Here is a 27,192-nt window from a genome sequence, read left to right on the forward strand (position 1 = left end):
TTATTATTAAAATACTTGGGGGGGGGGGGGGCATATTTGGTGATATGTATTACACCACCCACCTGTTCTTACACCTAACTTTGACAGATTGATGCTTTCCATTAAGCTGGTAAACGCACGTTTCTGCTGCGTTTTGCCACACACGCGCAAACAACACAGTGAGCGTAAACTGGAGGCGTGTATGTGGTCCGGAGTCTCCGCCCTCCGGAGCAGAGCAGGCAGCTGTATGAGCCGCTCAGCTTTCATTGAGTTCAGAAAACTGTTTGCATACCAATCTTCCCCCAAACACTGCGTGCGGGTCTAAATTAGGATCGCCGATCTCGTAGTGGTGGATCTTTTTTCACAGTTGGACGCCGTTGGGCACGTTTCACTCCAGTGGACATCCCAGCTGATTCCCCCTTTCCTTTTTTTCTTTTCTTTTCTTTTTGGTTTTGTTTCACCTGAATACGTAGGTTGCAATCAGTAGTAGCAGCTCTCAGAAATAGGCTGTGAGTAACAGCGAAAACAGCGTGTCACAGCCAGAGGTTTCGGCACTGAGGTAAGAAACTGCTCTTCAGAAGTGTCTCCAACTCAAATGTTACGCACCGGGGCAAAAGGTTTAAAAGAGAATTTCGTGACTGCCTCGTTGAACTGAGTCATTATTTTCAACAGCGTGTCTAATTGTCTAATGGGTGGTGGTGTGAGGGGTGTTGTTGTGTGCGCACTGTTTGATTTCTGCAGAAGCTACTTTGTTGCGGAGAGTTTAATTTTCACATTAAACAAAGGAGCAGAAACGAAATGCCTCGAAAGAAGTGACACGAGCAGGAGCGCGCTTGTTAATTGTTTAGGTCGTTTATTGGGTTGTTAAAACCTCTTTATTCACGGGTCAGATCTCTCTTTCGTCTTTTAGAGATGCAAAAAAAATGCATCGATGCATAGCTACATTCTTTGAAAGTAGTTTAATCTTTTCATTTAATTGTGGGTTATAGTGTGAGAAACCTAACAGCAGGGGCAGTCCAGAGCGACGTCTGTCAGTCTCCAAGCTGGCTTTCTTCCCACGGGGGTCCAGCTAAAAACCGGGCAGGCAGTCTGCAGAGCCACCAAATGGATGTCTCTGATGGCGCTACCTTCGTTGTAGGGCAGGAGTTCACTGTCAGTTCGCGTTAATCAGAGGGATGCATCATCCAAAACCACCTCCTCCATGTCTCTGTCTGTCAGAGCTCCTCTGGACCAAACATGAAATACTCAGAGACTGAAAGGGCAAAGCCAGCACTCTTAGGAAAGCCCCGTGCTTGTGGCTTTTCCTAGTAAACTTGGGCTGTTTTTGTTTTTAAACTGATAAGTTGGATAGAGTGAAAAGTTGACGTTCTAACTCAGTAAGCGAGTGAGAAACTCAAAACATCTGTCACTGAGTGTAACAGCTGGGAATCGGGTTATAATCAGATTTTGCCCAAGGAGATTGGCTCCAAGGGACCCATTAACACGCTCACCGGTGTGTCCAGGTGAGCGTGGTCTGCTGGGCTCTCTCGCCTCAAGTTAAAGTCACTGCCGGGCCCACGTCTCCCCGAGGCTGGTACAGTGTGTCAGGAGAAAGCAGAATCATATCACGCCCCAGCAGCTTGGACAGACTGACAAATCAGCTTCTGTCTTGATAAATGAGCGGAGCTCCACTATACCACTGCCTCATGTGAAGATTTCTCTCTCTCCGTCTCTCTTTCTGCTGCCTGCTCTTTGTTCCACCTTATTTATTTTCTTTATTATCATTTTCTCCCCCCTACAAATCAGATGAATGTGAGCTGGTGGATGGAGAAGAAGCACAGAAACTGGGAACAGAGGCGTGTTTGTTCACCATGTTGCGGATGAACATTTGCCTTGTCAAAAAAAAAAAAGACAGAAAGAAAGAGGGGGAGGAGGAGGAGGAGGAGGAAAGGGGGAAAAGAAACAGTAGTATTGATGCTTTTGGAGCAGCAGCCAACACGGATGACTAAACTCCGCCTGAAGCCTTTCTCTCCACAGCTTGATTCACATGAGTGTTGGAAAATAGAAATTGTTTTTTGCTCAGCGATGTTTCCAATACAAGTACAAATGTCAGCAATGGGCTTTGTAAACCTACAGTGTAATTTATACGGGGAATAAAGGTTAGCAGCAACAATGCAGACTCCGGAGGACAGCAATTAAATGGGAACATGTTTGAGTAGACTCAAGTCTCCGGCGTGCCCGGCTGATATTTATTCCACCTACAGACAGAGAACACCTGGTGTGAGACTTGCCACCGGTGATCAGTGCGCTCGTTTTAATAGTGCCTCTGATAATGCGTTGCTCTTAATCACACGTTTATGCGCCGGCGCTGAAGTGAACAGCAAAAACACATTAATAGGAGAGAGAAGGCGAGATGGAAAGAGGGAGAGGAAGTGTGGTGAGTTCACTGCTCCTGTGTCATTCAGTCCTTGGCAGAGATGGGGAAGTGTGAATTGTAGTGTATGGCAGCTCCCGCTGTGAAGACGGGGTGACTGACTTGATGCCGCCTGGCCTGGCAGTGCATCGCTCATTAAAGGCCTGAAATTAATCAGTCTGCGGTTCCACATGGTTGGGTGCCTCTGATTTCTCTCCGTCCCCTCCTGTTTCACTCTTTCTCTCTTTCTTTAATATCAGCTGATGTGCATGCAAATGAGGGGGTGGGGGGGTTGATCACTGGCCCTGAGTTTACATTCCTGATTCACTATGCCTCACCATAACCTCCTTCCATCTCTTTCTCTCTCCGTCTGTTGCATCTAATCTATTTTTCCTTCTTCATCTCGTTCCCATCCTTTCTCATCTTACCTTTCTTCGTTCTGCCCTTATACAGTTTGCAGTACACGTCTGTATATTGATGAGTTCAGAGCAGCGGAGGCACAGGGAAAATGAGGCTGGGTCATCACTCTACACTCGCTTTCCCCTGTATCAGCCTCACTACAGCAGCAGTGGTCCGTAGAGATCCCGGAACTAAATGGAGTATCTATTGGCTCAATGAGAAAATTGCTTTTTTCGATTGCTAGAGGACCCTTCATTTAATGTGTGTGATGCAGAGGCCCCGGCCTGTAATGGGTTCAGCATCTTTGTTGTCGAGAGACAGGAGAAAATGAAATTTGCTTTTCAGCTGGCAGAAATAATTTACTTTCTGAAAGGTGTATTTTTCATCAGCTGTTTAAAAGCAGCGAAGGTGCGTGTTGGTGTACGGGCCACGTCTGCGCTGAATGTCCAAACCGGCGTGTTTTGATGTTGTCTGCTGAGGGCAGTTTTTCCGCCAGAAGTTTGATCATAACACAGCTCTGCTAAAATATAAAGCCGAGGTGGAAAACTTTGCTCCTCCGTGAAAGCAAAACGCAGCAAAGCTCGGTAGAAAAATGAGCGTACGAGGTCATTGAAGCCCACTACTTCCTCTCGCTGAGGACGCCTGAAACTGTGGCAGGCCAAAACAAGCATGTTGAGATCACAAGTGTCTGATGAGACATTGTGGAGAGTGAAGAAGCAAGCACAAACAACAGCTCTTATCTTGTCCGACGATGATGCGCGATAAATGGTACTTTCATCCACACTCCAATATGAATTTACACAATAACCTCCTCAGATGAGGCTACCCTTAATTAGAATAGGAAAAATGTTATTCTCTTTAAATGTGCCAGGCACGGCAACATTTAACCTTGTTCTTACTAGGTTATTTACATTCTTGATTGAGCTATACTTAGCTTTTATAAGGAAGTGAACAGCTAATATGTACCATCTTTAAAAAGCCATATCTTTATTGCAGTATTGACCAGCGGTATTGCACATTCTTGAGTTTTCTAGGGTTTAGCTACCCTCCCCATCATCTTCAACCTTCATCCGTTCACGCTTCCATTTTCTGTTTTGTTCTTGGGTATTAGTCGCTGGGGAAGCAGTCTAAGGCATATCCCTTTTAAATCATTTTTTAGTGTGCAAGATTCTCCAGTAGGATTGACTCAGTCCCTAAACCTCTGGAGTAGATGCTTTGAGACTCAAATTTGCTGTGCTGCTGTCGTTGCTTGGAGAGAAGCTCGTTGCAAATCAGAGAACTTTGTCTGTGTCATAATTGGGTGTTTTAACCTGAACCATGATCCTGACCAAACAACTAGAGGGAAAACGAAAGTGTAAAAATAATCATCTAGGCATTCAAACTCTTTGATTAACAACATCCATCTGGATCGAGGAAAGAGTTCGCATCAGGTATCAACAAATTTTGGTCAGGAGTGAGAAAGTGTTGTGTCAAAGCTGTAGCAGCAAGTAGACACACTAAATTGTTTATACTGTAAATGTTGCCATATTGAAAAAGAGACATGGAAATTGTTAAGCATTAGTATGGTTAAGCAAGTATTTTAAATACTTGCATATCCTTCTAAGGGGACTTTATAATTTTATATTTGATGATTGTATGTGTTTATATGCTAATTCTGGATACCTCACGAGTGCAGTTCCTTGTTAGAACAAAGGTGTGTTGGAAACACAACACCTAAAAGGTTTTGCTACATCATAGTGTATATAAACTGTTTATTTGAGATGCATATAATTGTAAATATTATAAAGTACCAATCAAAGTGAATATAAATTCAGTCTTAGCTTGCTGTCGAGTCGTGTTTCTGCATGAACACACAATCGCGCACTCCTGTGTCCCCGGTGTGTCTCCATGTGCACCAGGAAGCAGAGAGTGACCTAAACATGGGGCAGTTGGCAGCTACACACTTCGCTGAGAGCAGGAAGTTGAAGGGGCCTCTTCCGTTTTTATCAGGAGGAAGCAGGACGTCTGTTTGTGCTCAGCCCAAGAATTCTTTGTGCTTATCTAGCGTTCACCCTATTTCCCTCAATAATGGCTGTGCAGAGCAGGTAATGAGGTAAAAGGTATGTATGTGGCAAGCTGGCCTCAGCAGATAGCAGGCTCTCCAATAGGCTTATGGCTTGATAGGCTCTTAGTTGAGGGCAGTCTCAGCCACGTTTCAGATTGTTCAAATATCTCAAAGTCTCCCCCCTGCTTCCCCTCACCAACCCCGCCCTCAAGCCATCTTTCCTTCTGCATAATGTTTTTCAGAATTAATAAACCATTTCACTCAGGTGGCCATTAAAGGCTACTGGTGAGGAACCGCAAGTTATTACACAGAGCGAGCATACTTGCTAAATCCCCTGTGCTTTAGCCGGGAGGTTTCTTCATCACCTTGTGGTCTTTTCATCCCCCCCACCCCCAGATGTAGTTAAAGCTGAGAGAGGGGCTTAGGCAGACCAGGAGTCTAGGTATGTGACACGGTGAGATTATCTGCCTGGCTTCAGAGAGTGGAGCAACTTGATTGTACTGAATGATGTTTAAGTTTAAGCGCATCGCTGATGCAGAAAGCATTGTAGCAAAGGTATAGCAGAGTGCCTCACAAGTTTTCTTTGCTTTAGGTGTGAAAAAGGGAGGCATTTGTTTTGTGTTTGCGGCTGGGCTCGCTCACATTGGGTTCAGTGCCGGTTCACTGGGCTGATAATCAAATAGTACCAGAGAGGAAGAGTTCATTTTACGGATGCGATTGTTCTCCACGCTCACTGCCTAACGCTGGCTCTTTCTCGCTATAGATGACTTTTGGCCTCCCTTTTTAAACTGCTTCTTGTCTTCTCTTGCAGAAACGACTCACTCGCTGTTGTACACTGTGATAAAGCCCCTGTGCTCACATGATTCATTAGGCAACTCAAATGGGGGGGATTATACACTGCTTACGAATCAATGAGGAAGGAAAGAAGTGTGTTACAGGAAGAATAACCCATTTTCTACAACAATGTGAAAAGACTCCATTGTAAGACTCCACCATGTTTCTCTGTTTGCACATTGTGCAAAGGCGTCACTCTGATTGTCCACTTCAGCTCCAGTGTTGTGTTTCAAGCATTCTTCACTGTGTGTTTGACTCTCAGCGGTGATGTGAGAATTGGAAATTGTGCAATTATAGAGCTGAAGTGAGTCATCAATGCCAGTCATCAGTCAGTTATTCAGTAAGTTTTTCTGATCGACTGTTTGTGTTTTTTAGGGCTGTCACTGTCTAAATGCCATGTTTTAGCCTTTTGAGCTTCAATGGTTATCAATAGCGATAAATAATAATAAGTATCTGCTGGTGTACAGGAGTTAAGATCACATCTGCAATTTCAACATGCATGTAGATTTTTCACTCAAACACACAGAAGAAGAAGAAGGATATATTTCATACTTTTTTTTATTCTTCTTTGACTCGGTGCACCAGTGCTCACCATCCAGAGAGAAGGCAAGGAAAACATTGCTGTGCCAGTAGAGCAAGACTTGCTTGCAAAATGCAATCCTGGTCATCCATTTTTTGTGAGGCTTTTAAAGCCGTTAAATCGGGTACAAAGTCACTACATCTGCATCCAAGCAACAAGGCAAACTGAAGAATGAGCATCACTGCTGTGAGTAGAAAGGATATCAGACGGAGCAGCTAAAGTTATATTTACTCATCTGTAGGTAGCAACAGAAAATTAAACAAAAAACAATACTTTCCCAGCCAATATATATGTGTGTTTTATTGTTTTATTTTGAGTCAAATAAAACCTCTTACCAACCAGTGTACCAGCTATTTTATTTCTAATTGCACATAAAATTGCAAACTTTAGAAAGTTCCTGCAGTCCCTTATGCATTTAATTGAGCATCCTTGAAGCACATTAGCAGTCTGTGGCTAGCATGAGCGCATCATCTGAGTAGATGTACCGATAAGGAGACACCACTGGACATGAAAACCCATCGCACTTCATTTAAGGCCACTGTTGTACTCTTCTCTGGCTGCTTTTTGAGGATGGTACTGGGAGCTGCACTCAGTTCAGATCTGTTTTCACAGCCTCTCCCTGTGACTCACTGGGCCTAATGGTTCTCTGCTCCTGACTCAGGCATTTTTTCTGATGAAATGGGACTCTCTCCCAGCTTCTGGTCTTTTTTTTTCTCCTCTTTTTTTCTGTTGCTTCAACCACAACTGCGTCCCAAATCTCCTCTTTCTGTAGATTCTTTTCCTCGAGTGCTCGCACTCTGTGCATCTAAGTTTTTAGATAAAAAGGCCATAGCATTACAAGAGTACCCCTATTAGTCATCGCAGGCTTTTAAAATGTGCCCTATTTTATTCCATATTCAGCACGGTGCTTTTTATTTCCTCTGCCTACAGGGGATCTGAGCGCCTGTAAATATCCCTGTTTATTTTTAATCACTGACGACGGGCTACACAGTATAATGTGATATGATAATTGTTACTTGCAAATACAAACACACTTGCTCTTGTCAGAAATTGATTTGGCAATTTAGAGCGTACAAATTATCGTAGGGATGGACAGCAGGTTGTTAATGATGACCCAGATAATTAGGTCATTATCACTGTAAACAAATTAAAGGCATGTTGGTGCTGGATGATACCTCATTAACTCACTTTTTCAAACATTTACATTCTGATTTGAAGTCGGGGAAACGAAGCGGCGAGGGTGGAGTCGCATCAGGTTTAATGATACAGAGCGGACGCTTGGTTGGTGTGTGACGTCGTCTTGTTTGCTGTCTGTTGCTTTTCCAAAGTGGCTGAATTATAGAGTGCTTCTTGGAGATTTATATTCAGCGTGATATGGGTTTGCATCCCGGTCTGTTAATAACACTTTGCTGTTCCAGTCAGTGATACCCATACAAACCTCGAATACACAACCACAAATGTACATGAAGCTCTCCCACACACAAACACACACACACACACACACACACCCCTGCAGCCTGGGTGCTGCTGCTACAACTCTAGTGGAAAATAGGGTTGCTTCATATTTACTGCATATGTCTTTCATATCTGCTTGAATCTAGGTGAAATGTTTTGAATTGCACAGGGGAAAAAAAACCTTAGCTAAGCAGAGATTTCTTTATTTTAACCTGGAAGAAAACGTTGTAAACTTCAAGAGACGTAAGTAGGCTAATGTGATTCTTTTACTGCAAACTGATTATGTGCGTTTATATTCACGTATCAGTCCTTTTTCCTGTCAGGTGGCTGGCTTTGCTGTCTTTATAGCCCACACACCTCGTCCACAGTGCTGCTCCCCCCTGTAGCTCCTGTGGAATAACAGCAATGTTACAGGCCCTCCCACAGGGTCAGACTTGCCACAGGTCTATTAGACATACGGGCTCCCTGTTAGCTTCCAGGGCATCAAGGCCACAGATCAGTTTTTTCTAATTAAAGAAAAAAAAAAAGAAGCTCGCAGCAGGTTAGAAGCTGTACCTGGGGAAACTTGTTGGGGGGGCTGGGGGGCAAATAACGGTCTCTCTCCCACCATGATCACAAGCCTCTGAGATAGACGACTGCATTTACCTTGAGCTTGTTAACAGGAAAGTGAAAATCTTTAAAAGTCGTGGCAGTTTATGTGGCGGGCTTCTGCCTCCGCTGTTTTCTGTTTACATTTTGTAGGCTTGCTTGTGATTCGCTTTACTCGTGCAATAACGTTTTGTCGCCTGAGGTTATGGGGTGTCTTACGAGTGTGACACAGGTGTGCTCATTGCCGGATTTAGCTTCCCTTCAGCGTCGTCCTTGTTTATTGCACACAGTCGCACTGTTGGACTACATGTGGTTGAAAACTGAAGCTGAACTGTTGCTCGCAGTGTATCCCTCAAAGCCAACTGAGGTTGTCCAAGTGAACCAGCATCCTCCAGTAATCCAGAGTAGGCATGTGTGAGGATCGCAGTGATGGTTCTTGGACAACCTCCCTGCGTGCTTCTTCTGGCAATGAAATTACTAGACTGAACGTCTGCCCCCTTCATGTCTGACTGAATAATTGCCTTTTAACAGCAGATCAGATGTACATGGTGTAGACTGTTATTTTTACTCCTCAAAGGCGAAAACAATTAGACAGCAAAGACGGTACGCACTGCTGCCTCATGACTTTTTCATGGTGCTTTATGAAATTTTTAACCTGCTGCCTCTTTAAAAGTGCGGTGTGCTCGAGACAGCATTCATGGGTCAGTGCACTAAAACCCGGCCTCTGTCCTTTGGGCAAACAGCACGTCAACGCCAGCTGATGTGTTGCAGCCACAAGCAAACCACGCCATTAGTATGAAGGAAATGTGCTGCATTTAATATTCTCTGTGGCTTTGCAACTTCCAAGAGGAATTCTTAAGAAGTCATGCGTTTTCTAAGAAGAAAATAGATCTCTTTTTTTCTTTTGTAGTTCTTCATGGTAAAATAGTTTTTATTCACTAATAGTTATTAGGGTAAACACAGGCAAACCATGAAGCATAATTCCCTTTTCCTTAATCCGTGACTCTCTGTTGCTTCTTTGCTTTGAAGCTTGAGAAGAGAGTCTGTGGAATTGAAAAAGCTGGCCACTGTTTAATCATTTAAAGTAATATTAAAGTGTTTGATATTTTCATGAAAATGAAAATGTGTTTGATTCCAACATTTCTGACACCAGCATCCAGGGATCACCTTCACATGTGTTTGTCAAAGATAGCACGGGCAGGACAGGTGTCTCCAGTATGTGAAATCAAATTGGCTGCAGCGTTCATCGATTTAAATGTTCAAAAAGTGAGAACCCCCCCCCCCAGATCAGACACACTTGGAGATTTTTCTTTTCCCTCAGTGGAACATCAGGTGAGCTTGGCTGGCTTCCCGCTCGTTTTGTCACTCGTCTCACGTCAGGATGACAGGCCGCTCGCACAGTGGTCCAATGTACTCTTGACCACCTGGTTGTGACGCTCACAAGTGTGAAGTGTTTGAGGACAAAACAGACAGCTCAGGCAATTCTCCAAGAGTTTGCACCCCGGAGGATCGCTTGCCAGATCGTCTTTCCCGATAACGCTTGGCAGGAGGCAGATCCCATATGAAATATCTCGGCACCGACGATGAAGCCAAAGTAATTTTGTGGGTGTCTGTGAAAACCCCTGGACGTGTAAAGGTTCTTTTTGGCTTTATCTGTCAAACCAAAAAAAAAAAAAAAAGATGGTGGTTCTGCTGCTGGCTCCAGACTGCTGCTTTAATTGGACAGATGACAAAACAGGATTTAACAAAGATAAAACAGCTTTTAGATGAATTCCTTTTAATGCTTAAAATTTGGTCTCACAAAAGAAACAATGAGGCAGAGGAAAGCCAATATAGTGAGCAGTTATCAAAACCACTTTTGCTTATCTTTGCAGGCACTTTGGAAATGGACAAGCTCCTTTTTTTTTTTTTTTTTTTTTTTTTTTTAATAAGTAACAGATGTCTACCCTTTCCTCACTCAAAACATCTCAGAGTGAGCTATTTGCCATATCGGGTGCGGCCGTGGAGTCTATACACTGTGAGCTTTCAAAACACCCCCCTTCAAATATTTGGCCAGCTCCGTGTGTCTATATATTTATCCCGTTGCTTTTGGCTTGAACCAAATGTGTGTTGTGCTTCCAAGAACCTTAAGACTTTGCAGACAGCAACTTTAAAAAAAAAAAAAAGGAAAGAAAAGAAAGCGTTCTATATCTCCTCCTGCATCACCACAGCTCATTATACGGGATATCATCTGTAATCTCCCTCTGCTTTGTTCATCTCTTCACCATTTGGTGGCTCACATAAACACAAGTCCCATGCCGTGAAAAGTAATGAGTTGCATCTTATATTTGTTCTCTAGGCTTAAATGTTGTATGCAACTGTTTGTAGATATATTTTTGTTGTTGTTAAGACTATATAACAGACCCCTTGAATACCTTTGATCTGCAGTACTCCTCTGCTTCAGCTCGCAGGATTGCTGAATGTGCATCGCCGTCTTTTTTTTTTTTTTTTTTTTCCATTTTAAAATCAGTCAGATGTTTAAATAAACACACAATCTGTAATGTGTTTCGCCATAAATATCCCAGCTGTGGTCACTCCTGTGGTCCTGTTTCAGGACTGTGGGAGCACTAAGTGGACTGTTTATTTATAACTGTTAGCCTGTGCTACCCCACAAAAGCTGCAGTGCACGCTTGAGCGCATTACTCACAATTTCGTCACCACCCCAATTAATACTCAAGACAGCATCAGCAGCATCTGCATCAGTCCCTCTGCTTGAGTTCAGTTGAGTTGAGAGTATTGAAAGTATATCAGCAGCGGTGTGATTGCTATTCTGAACTTGTTATCGGCGTGTGCAACCATGAGCAGGTTCGCAGAGAAGAGTCTGCATTACAATTATGTCTGTTTTCATAGTTTAGTGTTTTTTTATTTTTTTAAAGTTTTAAATCAAAACCAATAATTTCAGATGGGTTTGACCTCACCGTGTTGCCCGTGCTTCTCCGACCGCAGTCCTCCCCGTACGATTGTCTCAGATCCATCATGTTCTGTGGTGTAAATCTATTGACTTGTGTTTCTTCTGGGACTTAATCTTGGAGCCTCTCCAAGCAGCTCAGTTTCCATCCTCTCCCCATCTTTCCTCCCTCTCCCATAAATCAATGTGATGTAATTGCATAAACTCCCTTTCCCACATCTCAGGACTGGAGGCAGATCATTCTCAGGGAGAAAGTGTTTCAGTGTGGCCTGTTAACCTTAACCCTCAGATTCCCACATTTGTGATGTCCGTGTCTTGTGAAAGTTTCATGTTGACCTTTAATAAAAAAAAGAAAAGGAAAAAAAAAGCAGTGTTTGCAGAGTTTATTTCATTGGTGATATTTGATGTTTTGTTTTTCCAAGCAGCAGGGCTGCGGAAGTGAACTTTCTCACAAATGGCACTGGCTGTTTACATCTGGCTAATTTACTCTAAGCTCAGCAGATTAAATCTCATTTCTCTGAGTGCTTTTTGTGTTGAGCCAAGCATGATTTCTCCTGACGTCTCCTCACCGTCAGGAGTCTCACTAGGCTCCCTCGGCCTATTGAAGGAATGTTTCTCAAAGCACTTCTGCATTTTCACGAGATTGGACCGTGGCAATAGTCCAGCTTCCATTCCCCCTCTTTTTCCACATTTCATTGCCTTCCTGGCTTCTTCTTTCATTCAGATATCTCTCAACTTTGTCCGAGGAGAATCGAGCGTAGAGTGAACTGGTGTGGAAAGGTTTTGCAGTGAGCAGGAGTCTTACTCACACACTTTGTACTTATACTTTATCCAGGTTTCATCATTCGTCCACTGCTTCAGTAATCCTCCCGCCATGAATCGCACCCTGCTCTCATGGTGATAAAATGATTTTTTTTCCCGGCTCACGCTGAAACACACTTCCAGGGTATTTGGCTATTAGCGCAGGCATATTTGACAGTGTGAGAGACAAAACGCATGTGTCGCTCTCAGTTGTGAGTTTGTCACAGCTTGTTACCTGCTGCTTGTTACCGCAGCTGCCACATACAGGCCGACATGAATGAGGAATTCTGAGGGATACAGGGTTCTTTGGCATATGTGCAGCTTTATGAGGAGTTCCCAGTGTGGAGCCTGTGTGCCGAGGAAATGATCCAGATGCAAAGCTTCTGGCTCTCATAACCCAGTGGGACACCTGCCTTGCTGCTCCCGTGCAGCCCTCTGCAAAGTCCACAAAAACAGAGGCTACCATCTCTCCTTGGAAGGAGGAGGAGTCATAACGTGCTCCTGCATATCAGGCATGTGGAGTATTTGTTTGGCTTGTATTGCATGTCTCTGGTTTAGGAGTTTGAATTTAAAGTCATTGTTGAATTCACCTAAATGAAAACTCTTAACAGATTAAATGTTGAACTGGTTTTGCCGGGTGGGATTATTTTGAAACTCACATTTATAACAAAAGCCATGTTTAATTTTCCCAACATGTGTCTGATAGATGGAAAAAGCTGCTGGACAATCCGAATAAATGCCTCAGTGTTTGTCAGCCGCAGAAAACTGCCAAACCAAGCTGTGATTAACTAGCTTATGCTGAAATGGCTAACGTTTTTCTTTATTTCTCAATAAATTGGGCTCAAAAGGTTTTGACATTTACATAATTTACTGCAAGATGAAACCAACATGTCACAGTCTTAATTGCAGGCAAATGTAAAAAATATTATAAACCTGAAGTATATTTCTTTTTTATAAATAAATATAGTAAACATGGTGTTTTGCTGTGTTTACAAACCTAAAGGAGAGCCAAAAATGTATGTATATTTATGTTATCTGGATTATTTTTGTTCACATTAAGCATCTCTTTGAGTTATGAAATCAAAATGACATCAGATCCTGGATATATATCGGGCAGATGTCCTGCAGTCTTTCTCTCTGTGTGTTTGTACTTTTTCTTTAGTAATGCGACCCACATGTTTGCACACTAATAAGCCCAACATGTGTTGTTATAGCCCAGCCTTTACAGCATTGTTCCCCTTGTTTGAACACAACAACAACTTGCAAACAGCGGGTTTATAACTTAAAATATGCCGACAAAATAGTTTTGTCAGTCGGTGCATCGTCATCTTATTTCTGAAGTAGGAAGCTTCACTGGGGTGTGTTCACCAAGGTATGTAGTGAAAACCATTAAGACTTGGAACCAGATCTGATGCTGTAAGTACCAGGCAGTGATCCAGACATTGCTCCTTTTTGGGATTTATACTTTAGTTGTGCCAAAAGTTTTTGTTTTCATTCATGCGGCAGTGTGATGTACAAACTGTTACAAAGTGGCCATGGAGCAAATTCAGATTAACAAAAGCAAAACATCACTGGCTTGGCACAGCCTGTCAAGCGCATGGACGTTTCAGAGGAGGAAGGAGTCCAAGTCACTCCTCCTCCTGGTTTTAATCATGAAAATGAGTTTCATCTGGTCCCATTGCACACATATTCTTGCTTCCACTTCTTGTGTATCTTTTGCATTATGATGTTTACCACTCATGACCCACTAAATAGAGTCATGAGCTTCAGTTGACAGAAAGGTCAAGGTGAGAAAGATCATATCCCATGACAGCTAATCTCACAGGTACAGGATGTTTCGCTCTGCCATTTCTACATGTCTGAAAAGAGATTTAGAGCATCAGATCTTCACAGCTATACAAAAAACACTATTACCTCACGGTATTGCAGAAACATTTAAGTGAAACCTAGAAATGGTTACCAGATGTTTGTTTAAGCAACTTGTTGGGCGTATAGGACAACAGTGGGCCAATATTTCTACAGCGCGCTTCGGGGGAGTCAGGATATCATATGCTGTTGTACAAAATGTAGCTGATTCATAATATATTTCAGTCTCTGAGGTGCAGCAGATATCTGTACTTGTTCTATACATGCATAATACATCATTTTGTAAAATGGTCTTCTGTTTGCAGCATCGAGCCTGATCTGTATGTGCAGGCTGACTGACAAGCTGTCATTGCTATAGCTTTAAGTGACCAACAAAAAATAGGCTGTCAGTTATTCAGGAGACGCTGCAGTTCCATATTTTAAATTGTTAGTAAATGGTGTTTATTTTATGTTTCCAGAAGCTTTGGATTTTGTTGCAAAGATTAAAAAAAAGATCAATGTGAAGACACTGCATTGAGCTTTAGGACCTTTAACTAGGATTGATAAATAAAACAACAATTAGTGATGGGAACCAGCTCAGAATGGTTTCCAAATGGTCTAATCTATCAGAGTCGTTTGCCTCCCAGCTAATCAATTCCTTTCATCAGTACTGGCATGCTGTTGTAAGACTTACACGCAGCAAAACAATGATATGAAACTTTTACAAACCTCAAACAAGCACTTTTTGTATGCTGTTTATAAAAAGGGACGGTAATCAAGAACTAACAAGTAAGCAGAATCAATAATGGGATTGGTATCAGTCGTGTCATATACATTCCATGTTACAGCTCTACTCATGGAAAAAAAATGTCTACAACAGTCTGATCGAATAGTTTGAACTGAGCGCAGATCTGGCATTGTTTCTTTTTGTGTACACGAAACACGTTATGAAAACTGTGCTAACTTCCTCTCTGTGCATGCAGCTTGGATTTTCTTCCAAATTCCTCTTAGATTTGAAGCTCCCTGAGCTCACTTCTGCACAGTTCTCAAGACTTACTGACTGAGGGATTTCTGTGGGTTGGAAAATGATTATCCTGTGGCTGTTCGACAGCTCGCGCCTCCGGCGAGTGGAGGAGCCGGTGAACAAACTGGATTTAGCAGCCTCAGCCCCCTCCCCCTTTGTGTATCTAGTAATGAACTCTTACCTTGGCTTGGAAGGGTGCACTGCTGCTATCCTTTCTGTGTTTTTGTAACCCTCACTAAAAAAACCCTTCCTCTTAATTGTGTCCCATGGGTCCCGAGCTCTCAGTATTCACAGCCTTTCCTGTCCCTCTTACTGATCCTCCTCCTCTCCCAACCTTAGCCCCATCATCCCAATTCGACAGGTTTCCTCTTTAATCGCTTGACTTCAAAGCGGTATTTTGATGCCCCCTCCCCAGGCCCCTGGCTCCTCAGAGAGAAGGAGAGGGCTAGACTTGGGGGCCTGGGAAGTAGGGTGAAAGTGTGGTGGTGCACAAGGTAGCTGGTTAAGTTAGACAGGCATGGGTTAAAGAAAATAACAAGTAGTTCAACTGCTTTCTTTCATCACTTTGTCACAAGAGAGAAGTTTGCTGTTGTGTTTTTAGAGAAGCAAGTCGCACACCTGAAAGGCTCTGTGTAAGACACGTCTCGCTGTTCTTTGCAGAGGTGAGAGGTACAAGCTCCTGCCGGAAAAAACCTGGCGAATAGAGACGAGCCCTGGCTAATGTTTGCCACAGAGGTTGGACACAGTGTCATCTTTCATCCACATCAAAATAGCACCCTCCAAACACACTTCCAAGAGTTGCATTCTCATCAGGTTCCCATTTAGCTCAAAGCGATTAACACTGAGAAAACACAAGGCTTGCTTAATGAGTTCAGTCTGTATCTTTTAGCTGGAAAAATAGCGCACCCCAAATGCATGAATACGCTCTTGCCCCGCGTGTAACCTCCTACTGTAGCGCGAGGAACAAAGAAGAATTGGGTTTGCTGTGGCCAGAGAGGAAAGGGTGAGTGATTAGCTGTTGGATGCCCTCTGATCAGTGCAGGGATTGTTTCTCCATCGTGCTGGTTTATCTTTGTCTCTGGTAGTTGACTCGCACTGTTAGATCAATAAATCCAGATGGAGTAAGGCGATAATTCTGCCTCAGCATTGCCCTCATTAAAGAGGACGCTCAGGAGATATATAGCTGCCGGCAAGTGGCCTCCTTCTCATTTCTGTAATATTAGAGCTTGATGTATATGGCGAAAGATCACCAGGGAGGAATGACATCCAGAGCTGTAGATTTTTCCTTTGATTAAGTGTCTTCATGAAAGTTGGATTTAAGCCGTAAACCGCCCCTTAGGTTATTATCTCCAAATTTGGAGTTCCTTGTAAAGCTCAGGGGTTTGCTTTTTGTCATCACTAGTGAGAAGTTGAGGTTAAACCCAATTATAATGTGTAGATGGAAATACTGTCTATTCCTGTACTGTTGTCCTTTCCACTTCCTTTCCTCAGAGGAAGTGCCACAGCTCAAATTGGGTGCTGTGCTCTGTCTTCTGACAAGTCACAAAAGGTTTCCTCCCTAACATGCAAATTGGCCTATGCTTAAAAAAATGTTATTAAATCAACGTGTTATCCACCTGAAGACAAACTGTACAGGTGTATCGCACACATGCCCGATTCCTGCTCGTTAGCAACTTACAAATATAGCAGTAGAGTTTTACTCATTTAAAACTGGAGCACAAACTTCTTGGATGAGCACAGAAAGTCATGCGTGTAATGTTAGATTATTAAAAATCAATGTGGTCAATTGTGTTCAGTGACTCAGCTGTGGTGAAGCCTCGCAGGCAGCCAGCAGCTACAGCTGTCAGTGCCACTCAAAGCTGACAGGCCCTAATAACTCAAACATTAAGCATTAGTAAAGTTTGAATGGAATCGAAAAGACTTTATTGTTGTTATACAAGTATACCAATGTTTAGACTGCCATCTCTCCTAAGTTCACCAGGAAAAATTAACATAAATAGATTATTATTCAAGATGGAGTGGTTATTTAGGGGGTGCAAAGATAGTCCTGAAAGTTATTGTCAGTGCATGTTGTTCTAGTGTGTGGGGGTGATGGAGGCCATAGCTCTGGGGAAGCTCAGCTTGTGTGGGACTGTATTAATCTGTTTGTCTATCTGTTTGCCTGATGGCAGAAGTTCAAATCAAGGCTGACCGGAGAGGGAAGTGTCTGAATTGAGGCTGTTGGCCTTCTTCAGACGGTTGGTGTAGACATCTCTGTGGTGTCATAGCTCCAACCCTACCACATGCTAGGCAGTCTTCACCAATAGTGTAGGTCCTTCCGCTCAGCAGCTGTGCAGCTTCTGCACCGCACCATGATGCTGTTTGTGAGGATGCTTTCAGAGAGAGTTTCATTCAGCAGCAGCAGTTTCTGGGGGAGCTGTGCTTCAACTTGATGAGTTATTGAAAAGATGAACTCACCCTACAGTTTTTATGAAGGTGGGTATTAGTTATAGAGACCAAAAGCTTCTTTGTACAAAGCTATAGACGTGTCTTTTTCTTCTATAAAGTGATGCATTTTAACAGAGGACTCCATCTGGTTTGACTCACTTTTGAAATTGGCCTCAAGTGCCGATTAGAGGAACTGCAGATTTTGGCACTTTGTCGTGGGTTCATTGCTCAGTTCTTAAGGTTGCTGCATGATTTAAAAAAATCAATCTGGCATCACAGATGATGCAAGAGACAAAGAAGCCGACAAATGGCAGTAACATACGGAGGCTTTTGAGCATTTTTATTGAAGCCATTTGTTCTTATGCACACAAAAATCATCAATTTTGTTTTAAAAAAACAAAAAAAAGGAGGGAATAGAAGCTTGATATCCACAGTTCATAAGTACTCACTAAGTACTGGTGCTTCAACCAAAATGAATTTGTTCTAATTCCCTTTCAGCCCTTTCAGCAGTTATCAGTGTAAGCACTGACACTCAGAATGGCCATGGATATTAGACTGTATTATTCAAGAATGAGAAATGCCTGCATTGGAAAGGTGAGGGCAGTGTTTATATAAGGAGTATATGCTTACTGCATTATGATACTACAGTTTCCCCTGCTATCTCTATTGTGAGTAGTATTGAAGCACGTGATTTATCATGTGCTGATGGCTTGCACACAAGATAGATGTTGATGATGCAATAATATTGTCAGAGCCTGAAATAACAGCACAGACTAATCAATTAGTGGCTGCCTTGATGTTTAAACTGCCCACAGTGCTTCGGCGCTTAAATGTCAGTGACAAATTGGCAAGGGAGATTGCCTTTAAAAGGAAAGTCATCGAGCGGATGTAGATGAAACCTTTTCTCTAGTGTTGACTCGTTCTCTTTGTTGGACCCTCAGTGGCCTGGCCTTTCTAGTCCTCCCCTTGAGGTTTCGTCCTATTGTTGTGCTTTCTCAGCCGTCTGCGCTGATCTCTCTTCACACCCCCCCATAAGCGATTCATTGAGGCTCTGCGATCCTATTGGTGCTCCACTTTCCCATGGAAGGGTTTCCATGGAAACCAAAAAATAATGCAGACCCTCAACACTGTTGCTCTTCACCGGCTAATAGCTCTCTAAACAGGGGTTCAAAAGAGACTGCCACTGCAACAGGCTTCATGGTAAAATCTGACCACTCTGTACCTGATTACAAACCGTAGTGATGAGAGTTACTTACATATATGCTGCTGTTTGTGATAAACTGCTGCAAAACTGAAAAGGATTACAGTGTTGCATTACCTGGGGATCTCTGAGCTAAACCATATGGTGAATATTTTCTATAAGACTCACTCAACAAGGCTGCCCATGCATGCATATCCACTGTAAGGATGTTAATGATTTCCCGAGCACGTGTACCTTGTATTGTCTGAGTTCAGGGTGCTTAGATAAGGGAGTGTATCATTCCAGTGCATCTCCCCACTTCTCAGATTTGTCCACTCTCCTCAGTCAGCCTTTGATTGCCTTTTCCAGATGTAATCAGCGCCTTCTATTCTATATGGGGCTGGCAACGTCAGTTGGGTTTTGTGTCCTGGTGAATCTGATGTCTGCTGGCAATATGGTGTGTCTGCGGGATGATGTGGCTGGCTCTATCAGCCAGAATACTCTTGGGATATTCTCCATCCCCGAGCCTCTGTCAGAATGAGAATACCATGCCTGTATTTCACCATCTAATGTGGCAAGAGCCGCTTGCTGTTCATGTCTTCGTAGGCAGCTCTCTCCATATTTGATGCGGTAGTTGTCAGTGCCAGTGCTTTGAAACTGGCTCCAAAGTATTGTCAGTCAAAACTGTGCTGCTGACTATTTTTGCACATGGAGGCTGAAATACCAGCAATTTAATTGGCTCTCATTGCGATATCGTTATTTTCAGCTGGGAGACAGTTGTGGCAAAGCAGTTTAGAAACAGGAAAAAGTTTAAAGCATTTATGCTCATTAGACACACTCGGCTGAAGACGTATCTTACACTGACAGTTAAAGCCAGCAACGTGCGGTAAGAAAGCAAGGTATTCTACTTCCAGTGAATAATGCATGAGTTCAGATGCTCATCAAGGTCAAGTCGCAAACTGCATGAGGAGATTGTGGTGTGTTGGGTTTTCTAATAAAGGATAGTTAATTAGTGAGAAGATGCACTGTTTCTAATACCTCGAGGCAGATATTAAAATTTTACCTGCCCAGAACTTTGGTCTGGGTTGCTGCGACTAAAGGCAGTGCATTTTCCTGTTCTGTCCCTGTTTAATTTTGCCTTCCAGCAGAGAAGTGGAAAAATTCACACAGAGAAAACACTGTTACAGTCCTAGATTGGAGCACTGCGGGGAGCGAGCGCTTCATACATAATAAATGCAAACTCGGTCATTTTAAGTGTCCTAGAATTTTATTTTCTGTGTTTTTTCTGTGTTTTTTTTTTTCCAAGCTCTCGCTCTTGCTCTGCTCAGATGACTTACGTGCACCAAGACAAATGTACCACTTTTCTTTCTCTTCGCCACTGCTTCACTGTTCATTCATCTCATTACCTCAGTCTTGACCTGTGCTCCTTCTGCTGTGCTTCTCTCCAACAGCCCATGAAAACAGGAGAGGAGAGAAAAGCGAGAGAAGTCATCAGCTTCACCTGAACGAAGACGAGGAACAAGCAGATACACATGGTACGGTAGTGTTTTATCTGCTAAAGCGGCACACACGCAGTTTTTCATTTTCACCTTATATTTATGTGTTAAACACATCTCCTTTACATTTTCCTCAGTATATGTCTGGAACGTGGGGGTGTTTCCATGAATAATTTCTAGCAAATCCAACAATAATTCCACTTCAGCACACTTAAAATTGTTTGAGAGGCGCTGCATAAAGAGGTTGTTGACAGACTCTTTTCAGTAAGATGCTGACAGCACGGGCGCAAAACCATTGTTATCGCCGACAGGAGGCACAGTGCTAGAGCAAGAACCAGTGTGTGTGTGAAGCCGGTCCTGCAAAGAGGCAGACGTGCTTTTGTCCCTTTGCTATCATAGCAGTCTTGCACTGGTCTTTGTTAGTCCCTGATTTGCATTGGCATTTGTAGCATTAGTATTCCAGACACAGCAGAGCAGCAGACACGTATGGATTGAAAGGTTAAAGGGGATGTTAGACCCAGACACATCAGCTGCAGTCAGTCATACATGGAAGCATAAAAAGCATACAGTGAAGCAAATAATATGTGCTACATGTGCAAGTGACATGTAAGATTATGAGCAAACTCGAGCTGTTTTCAGTTACATAAGTATTGATTTTAAACTTTTCATTTTAGTTTAATGCAACGTGTGTGTTAATGCTCAAGCAGTCACTTGTTGGGTGCCCTTCAGGCGCCTTAAGGTCAAGCCACACTGTGCATGAATCTAATAAACTTAGCAATGACATCAGGTTTGTTGGATGTAGACTGTGCAGTGATAATGGCTGCTGAACTGGAGGCTATGACACGCACAGTTGCAACTCCTGCTCTTTCTTTCTTTCATGCTATGATAATCTTGGAATTTTCCCAAGCTATCTTTGGTCGCAAGATCATTACCAACTTTGAGCTTCTCTATGGCTATGATCGGACTGCAAATCTAACGGTCCTTTTATGGTTTTCATATTATTGCCCTTGCGGATGGGAGCATGTGCCAAAAGTGGCACCACAATTTTTTTTTTTTTTTTTTTTTGGCGAGCTGATGTGCAGCTGGCATGGTTGGGTTGAAGATAGAAGGGTATGATTGTATTGGTCTGTACCGCCATGCAGCAGCTTGAAAAGATCAAACATTTGGGGGAAAAAGGTTAAAGGAATCTCTGATCGCTTTGCTTCCTCTTTCGACTTCTTCTGCTGTTATACCAACACTGATGCAGGTTTTTTGTAAGTGGCAAGAATGTGTTATTCAGGAGATGACTACAGCAAATCTGGTGCTTTTTTTTAACTAATAGTATAAAATGGTTTGAGTGATAGTGGCTCTGTAGTGTAGTGGTTAACGCATTCACTTAACACAAGCAAAAGTTTAGGTTTGACTCCAGCCCAATCTGGACAGTACGAGTAACATATTTCAGATTGAACTCTAATCTGACCTGTATGTGCAGCAAAAACTATTCAAATGTTATTTTATAGATGTAAACAAGAGGACCATAGAAACCAGCAGTAATGGTTTCAAGTCTTCTGTGCCGTGGGTGCCAGAAAATATGTTCTCTAATTTGATTTTCGTGAGGAAGAGGATTTTAACATTGGCTTTTTCGTGGCACAGTAGCTGCTACCTGTATACAGAGCTTTGTGTGGATGTGGAGTTGCAGCAAAGAGGGGTGGAATGGTGAATCTGCTTCATGGAAATAATGTTATGTAAAATTGAGCATATAAAGGACCGCTTTAGCCCACGAGATGCTCTGCTGCACTCTGCTCTGATGAGTCATGTGAATTCTGATTCGACCGTTAGAGCTGAGGTTCATTTGCAAAGATTTAAGACCTAAATTTGATTTAGAATCATATATGAAGAGTTCAGCTTTTATATATGAGGAGTCACACCTTGATGCATGCTCAGTTGCTCAGCTAAGAAAATTCAGGAAAGTTGATTTTGTTCATCTGGACGTTGTTTTCAGTGGGAGTAACGTTTTGTCACTCATTCAAGTCACTTCCTTATAGTGGAGGAACTGCTGGTTTGATTGATCTAAGAAACAAACACTACATTAATAAATAAACTTAAAGGAGGAAAAAAATATAAGCCAGGATATAAGACTTAAACATCCAGTCTAGACTGGCTTCCTGATTTCACTTATAAACATGTCTTCCTGCGCAATCAGTGGTTTCTTTTATTTATTTATTTTATTTCAACATTGTTGGGTGGGTTCACTTTCAGTTTTACCCTGAACCAGCTTTGTGTTTGGAGTTTCTTTTCTTTTCTGTTTTTTTTTTTTTTAACTTTAGTTTTACTTTTACCGCAGGACGGGAATTGAATGAGACAAATCCAGGACAAGGACATAGAAGACTCAGAAGAACAGCACAAATAGGAAAACAATGAATGGAATAGGGGGATTGTGGGAATATAAAAATGAGTGTAGTGCAAATTGCGCAAAGATCTGCTGTGTGAGTGGGTTCAATCATATTCCCCCAGTGATCAAATAAAAGATGGGACAAAATAAATGCTAATAGTAACAATAATTTCAGCAATAACAACAATCCTTATCTTCCTCTATGCTGTAAAGTATGCATGTATAAACCAATATACCAACCCATGCACATACAGTTAAGCTGACTTATCTAAGTTTAAACTCTATTAGTTTCCTTAGTGGTTTTGCTCATCTCAGTCTTAAGATTTAATCACTGCAGAAGAGGTTTTACAATACAAACACTCTACCTGTGAAAGCAGCTGACTCACAGGCATATAGACACCCTGGACCTAAACTAGTACCACCTCATAATTGTCTTAACAAATCTGATAAAACTGACGACGTCTAAAGACGTTTAATGTATAAACCTTTAATGATGGATACATGCACAATGATCTAAAATGAAATAGTCTTCTTCTGCTTCTCTATTATTTCGGAGTTTCTTTCCCTGAAGTCTGGTTTTTAAACTTTCATTTAGTTTAATCAAAATGTAAGGTGTGTTTAAAGCTAGTTTAATTTTCTAGTTGAGTTTCTGCTTCCAATAATCTCTCTGTGATGTTTGCTTGATCCTTATAGTTATTATCTGATGCCATCTGAGGTCTGATTTGAGCTTTCACTTGAGGATTTTTTTTTTCTAAATAAGGAATTGTGGTGGAATTAAAAGCTCATTTTCAACAATCTCACCACAAACATTAATCTAGTTCTTATCCACCCTAGAATGAAAGGTGAGCTTTAGCTCCTCCTTTACAGTTCAGTATTTAAAGACAAAAACCGCGATCCACCGAGATCCAAACAAACTGGAATAATCTTTTAATTTCTCTGATACATTAAGTATTGCTAACACGCTTTTGGTTTACTTACATCAACTTGTTTTGCAGTGGGGCCTCAAGTATACAGTATGCCATTATCTCTTTTATCTGCGTCTTCCACAAAAACACAAACTTTCACATGCTTTATCCTCAAGGCTTTGTTTTGATCTTTGCATTGCACTGAAACCCCAACCTGTAACACAAAGTAGGTTACACTGTTGTTTTTTGGTTTGGTTTTTTGCTATTTTTCTTTTTCATTTTGTTGAACTTTCGCCAAGTGTGTGATATGTGTGTGTGCACGCCACACACAAGAATCATCAGTAAGTGATAAAACAGCTTTTAGTCTTTCCACACGGGGGAACTAGCTGTATTCAAACTAGCATATGGCCTTGCAACAGGGTGTGAGTGATTGCTCATTAGACAAATGGCTGGCCAAGCTGTCCCCCCGTTGTAAAGTGCTCTGCTCTGCTCCCCTTTGTTTTCGAACAGGAACTCGAGCTAAGTGGAGATGCCAAACAGTCCTCTGCAGACAAAGGCCACTCTCACCCCATATCCGGGTTGCCGTAGAGACCAGAGTCTTTTTTTGGAAATATTCCAGCACGTGATTTAGGAAATCCTTCTGTTGTGAAAGATGTGTATCGTTTGCTTAAGAAATAAGATTTTTCATTTTTCATGGTTTTGTTTTTTGGGGTTTTTCAGCCTGGATTTAGTGATGTTTGGTGACTTGCGTGTATTTTGTGTTCCTTTGTCTTTTTTTCCCTAGTGTCCTGTTCTTGTTTAGTGCCCTGAGGCTAAAAGTGTTGTCTTTCCTGAAATAGTCCATTGTTTACTTCTGCAAAGGCCATCTGTGATGATATGGCGATCCGACAGAGACAACAACCTCGTATTCAGCAGCGTTTAAAACAATATTCAGCGTTAAGAAAGACTCATTTTAATTGTTTCTTGCCCGAGGGTCAAATGGTGGTCAGGGGAGTGCTGGTGAAATTATTGACTGGATTTTTCCAAGTTTTTGTTAAGCGCGGAACTGATATCGATTCTTCTCCCTGTGACTCCGATATATAAGAAGAAGCCTGAGAAACTTGTGGAATAACCCACAGAAGTAGACAGTGCAGTGATATAATTCCCTCGGTTGTTCGCTCAGTAATTTTAGACCATTTAGTTTTGAATTGAGTTATAACTCATTTTTGTGGAAAGCCCCAAAGGCAATGTGTCATTCTCTAAAAACGTGGGAAAAGCCTTAGCCGAGTCCTAACAGCCGACAGCGCCGAAGTGTTTATGTGTTCATTGTGTGCTGTTACCACATGCCCTCACTACCAGACAACCAGTGGACTAAGCATTGGAGCTCTAGGGGATCAATGCATCATTGACCATGTGCCCGGGCCTGGTATTGATCCGTCCTCACGCAGCCAGTTTGTATCTTCGCTCAGCCAGATAGAGGTGCCGAGACGATTAAGTGAAAGCCTCTGCTATGAGCGAAGGAGGATCTCACACACAGCAGGGTTCAATAGAAGTCAAAATCTGCTCATCACTCAATCACATGTCCTCTGCTTAAGATAACTATCGAGAAGTTATTAGCACTCTTCCCCCTCCCCCGTCCAGTAATTCTAATCTAAGGAGCTGGAGAGTCGATTTCGCTGTAGGACACAGAGCAACTGTTACTACTGAACTAACAGCTGGATGTGTGCCCAGTTGGGATGTCAGGAATGTAGCCTGCAGCAGTGTTGACAACACATGGTCAGTCTGTTTCTTAGTGTTCATTCTGGGAGTTTTCCTCTTGTTAATCAGCCTGGTTTTCAGGAGTGTGTCAGCTGCCTGGTCAGAGGACTGCTTCCTACTGGGGTTCACATAGTGTCATTTCAAACTAAGTAGGCTAGGAACTGAAATCTGAACTGGAAAAATAGAAGAATTTGACTTTAGATGAAAATTAACTGATTGAAATGCATATTGTGTGTGTATGTAGTCTTTTAGTTCATTGCCTTAATAATGATTTTGTACCTATTCTGAACTTTTATGCCTCTGAGTGGCTGTGGCTCAGGAGGTAGAGCAGGTCACCTACTAATTGAAAGATTGGCGGTTCAATCCTTGGCTACTACAGCCTGCATGCCAAATTATCCTTGGGCAAGATGCTGAACCCAGAGTTACTCTCTGATGCGTTAATCGGAGTTTGAGTGTGCGTGAATGTTAGATAGGGGGGGAAAAAGGGGGCTTGTTTAAATATGGGTGAATGAGGCATGTTGTAAAAAAATTTTTGAGTAGGTTTTTTGCATAAAAACTAAACCAAAATGAGAGAACCCTACTCTGGAAACGTAATGGAATTAAAGTGAACTGAAAACCAAAAATAAAAAAATGAATTAAAAAAAAACATGAAAAATACAAAAGTAGCCTGTCTGCACCAGTTACAGTGCTGGAGTATAACTCCTTTGTAGTCCCAGCACGAATTGAATGAAATTATAAAGGGTTTTGCACGACTGAACCAATTCATCATAAACTGTCCACTTTTGGAGGGGAGTAAACTAGCATTCCCTGTAATGTGCCGAAGCTGATGATATTCTGTGTGTACTCTGAAAACTCATTAAGCTAAACTTGCCTGAGGAAAGACAAGTTAAAATATCTACCTGAGCATCTAACCAGCATTAGGACCTTTGCTTTAGCTTGCCCGGCTCAGTTTCTGCACTCCTCTCTGTGTGAGAGCTACACCCACACACGCACACACTTCGAGCTGCCTTTGAGCTACTTTTGTACACTTTCTCCGTGTGGTTGTTCGCTGTTGTCTGAAAACTGTATGCCCTCTAAAGTATACAGTGCTATTGCTGTTTAGCATTCAGTGCACTTCAAAGCTCCTCCATGTGACAGTAGAGCCCAGGGCTCATTCTCTCCTAATTGGAGGTTCATTAAGGACTTGGTGCGCCTCACGGGAACCCATTTCATTGCCAGAGGAGCCTGTCTTTGTTCGGATTTGGGGGTGTTTACTTGCTGTGGCTGATCTAGGAAGTCATGGAGAAATATGAAAATGGGTTTTTAATTGAGATAAAGGCTGATGTGGCATGTGTGTGGTCCCCTAGTGTCATTGTCAGAGGGTATTAGCGCATGCACGGAGAGCTTAGACTGGCATGCAGTTGATGACAAAACACACCTGCTCCAGCTGCATCGGGGAGCCTGGGAACGAATGTGTCCTCCCCAGGGTTCAATTACAGGTGATCACTTAGAGGGTCAATGATATTTAAAGGGGTCAAGCTACAACCCATAAAATCTCGAGAGGATTTCAGTATTAATGATTGTTTGTAATGCAGGATCATGCTCAAGATGAAGTGAACTTGCTGGTTATGTGAGGGTGGAGGATGGCGACAGTTTGGCGAGGAGCAGACACAGAGTGTCCTTGTAATTCTGATCCTTTTGTCCAGGGCAGCAGCTGGGGGAGCAAGGGAATATGGACTGGTTTCATTAATCCTGCTGAAAGTGACATCTTCAAGGAGAATCACCCACGGGTGTGCTATTTATATGTCGAGTACTTTCAATCTAGTCTGTGTCTTCCTTATCTTTTAATTACAGCGGGTTGACACCACCATAATGGTTGATCGTGTAGGTGCCGACTGAACAGACTTCTGGTTTTATGAGTTAGGAATGGAAAAAAAAGAAAAGGTCTATTCCTCACGCTTCCATTGAGATGAATATAGGTCGGATCAGTTTGTCCTCATTAGAGAGCTCTGGCTTCTTTTGGTAGTGTGAGGTTGATGTTTTTAGGATCAGTTCACATCAATTCACCATCAAACTCATCTGTGCCAATTTCCACAGCCTAAGCTGACTGTGGATCAGTTTTCACCAGGAGTAAACAATGGGTTCTTAGTGCCGCATGACATTTTATGATGTCAGTTACAGGAGATGGAGACAGATTTGGCATTTGCTA

At 42.4% G+C, this 27,192-nt stretch overlaps 1 protein-coding gene across 1 annotated transcript in view; it reads left to right on the forward strand.

Annotated features, from left to right (window-relative positions):
* Positions 1 to 230: 230 nt before the first annotated feature.
* Positions 231 to 27,192, forward strand: part of tspan18b (tetraspanin 18b) — a 34,347-nt gene continuing 7,385 nt past the window's right edge. The window contains exons 1-2 of the mRNA XM_063481038.1: positions 231 to 538; positions 19,947 to 20,030. Of these exons, the coding sequence (XP_063337108.1) occupies positions 20,028 to 20,030 (3 nt within the window). The 5' untranslated portion in view covers positions 231 to 538; positions 19,947 to 20,027. The remainder of the gene's footprint in view (positions 539 to 19,946; positions 20,031 to 27,192) is intronic.

Source organism: Pelmatolapia mariae, linkage group LG7 (genome assembly GCF_036321145.2).
Source record: "Pelmatolapia mariae isolate MD_Pm_ZW linkage group LG7, Pm_UMD_F_2, whole genome shotgun sequence".
NCBI classification, from domain to species: Eukaryota; Metazoa; Chordata; class Actinopteri; order Cichliformes; family Cichlidae; genus Pelmatolapia; species Pelmatolapia mariae.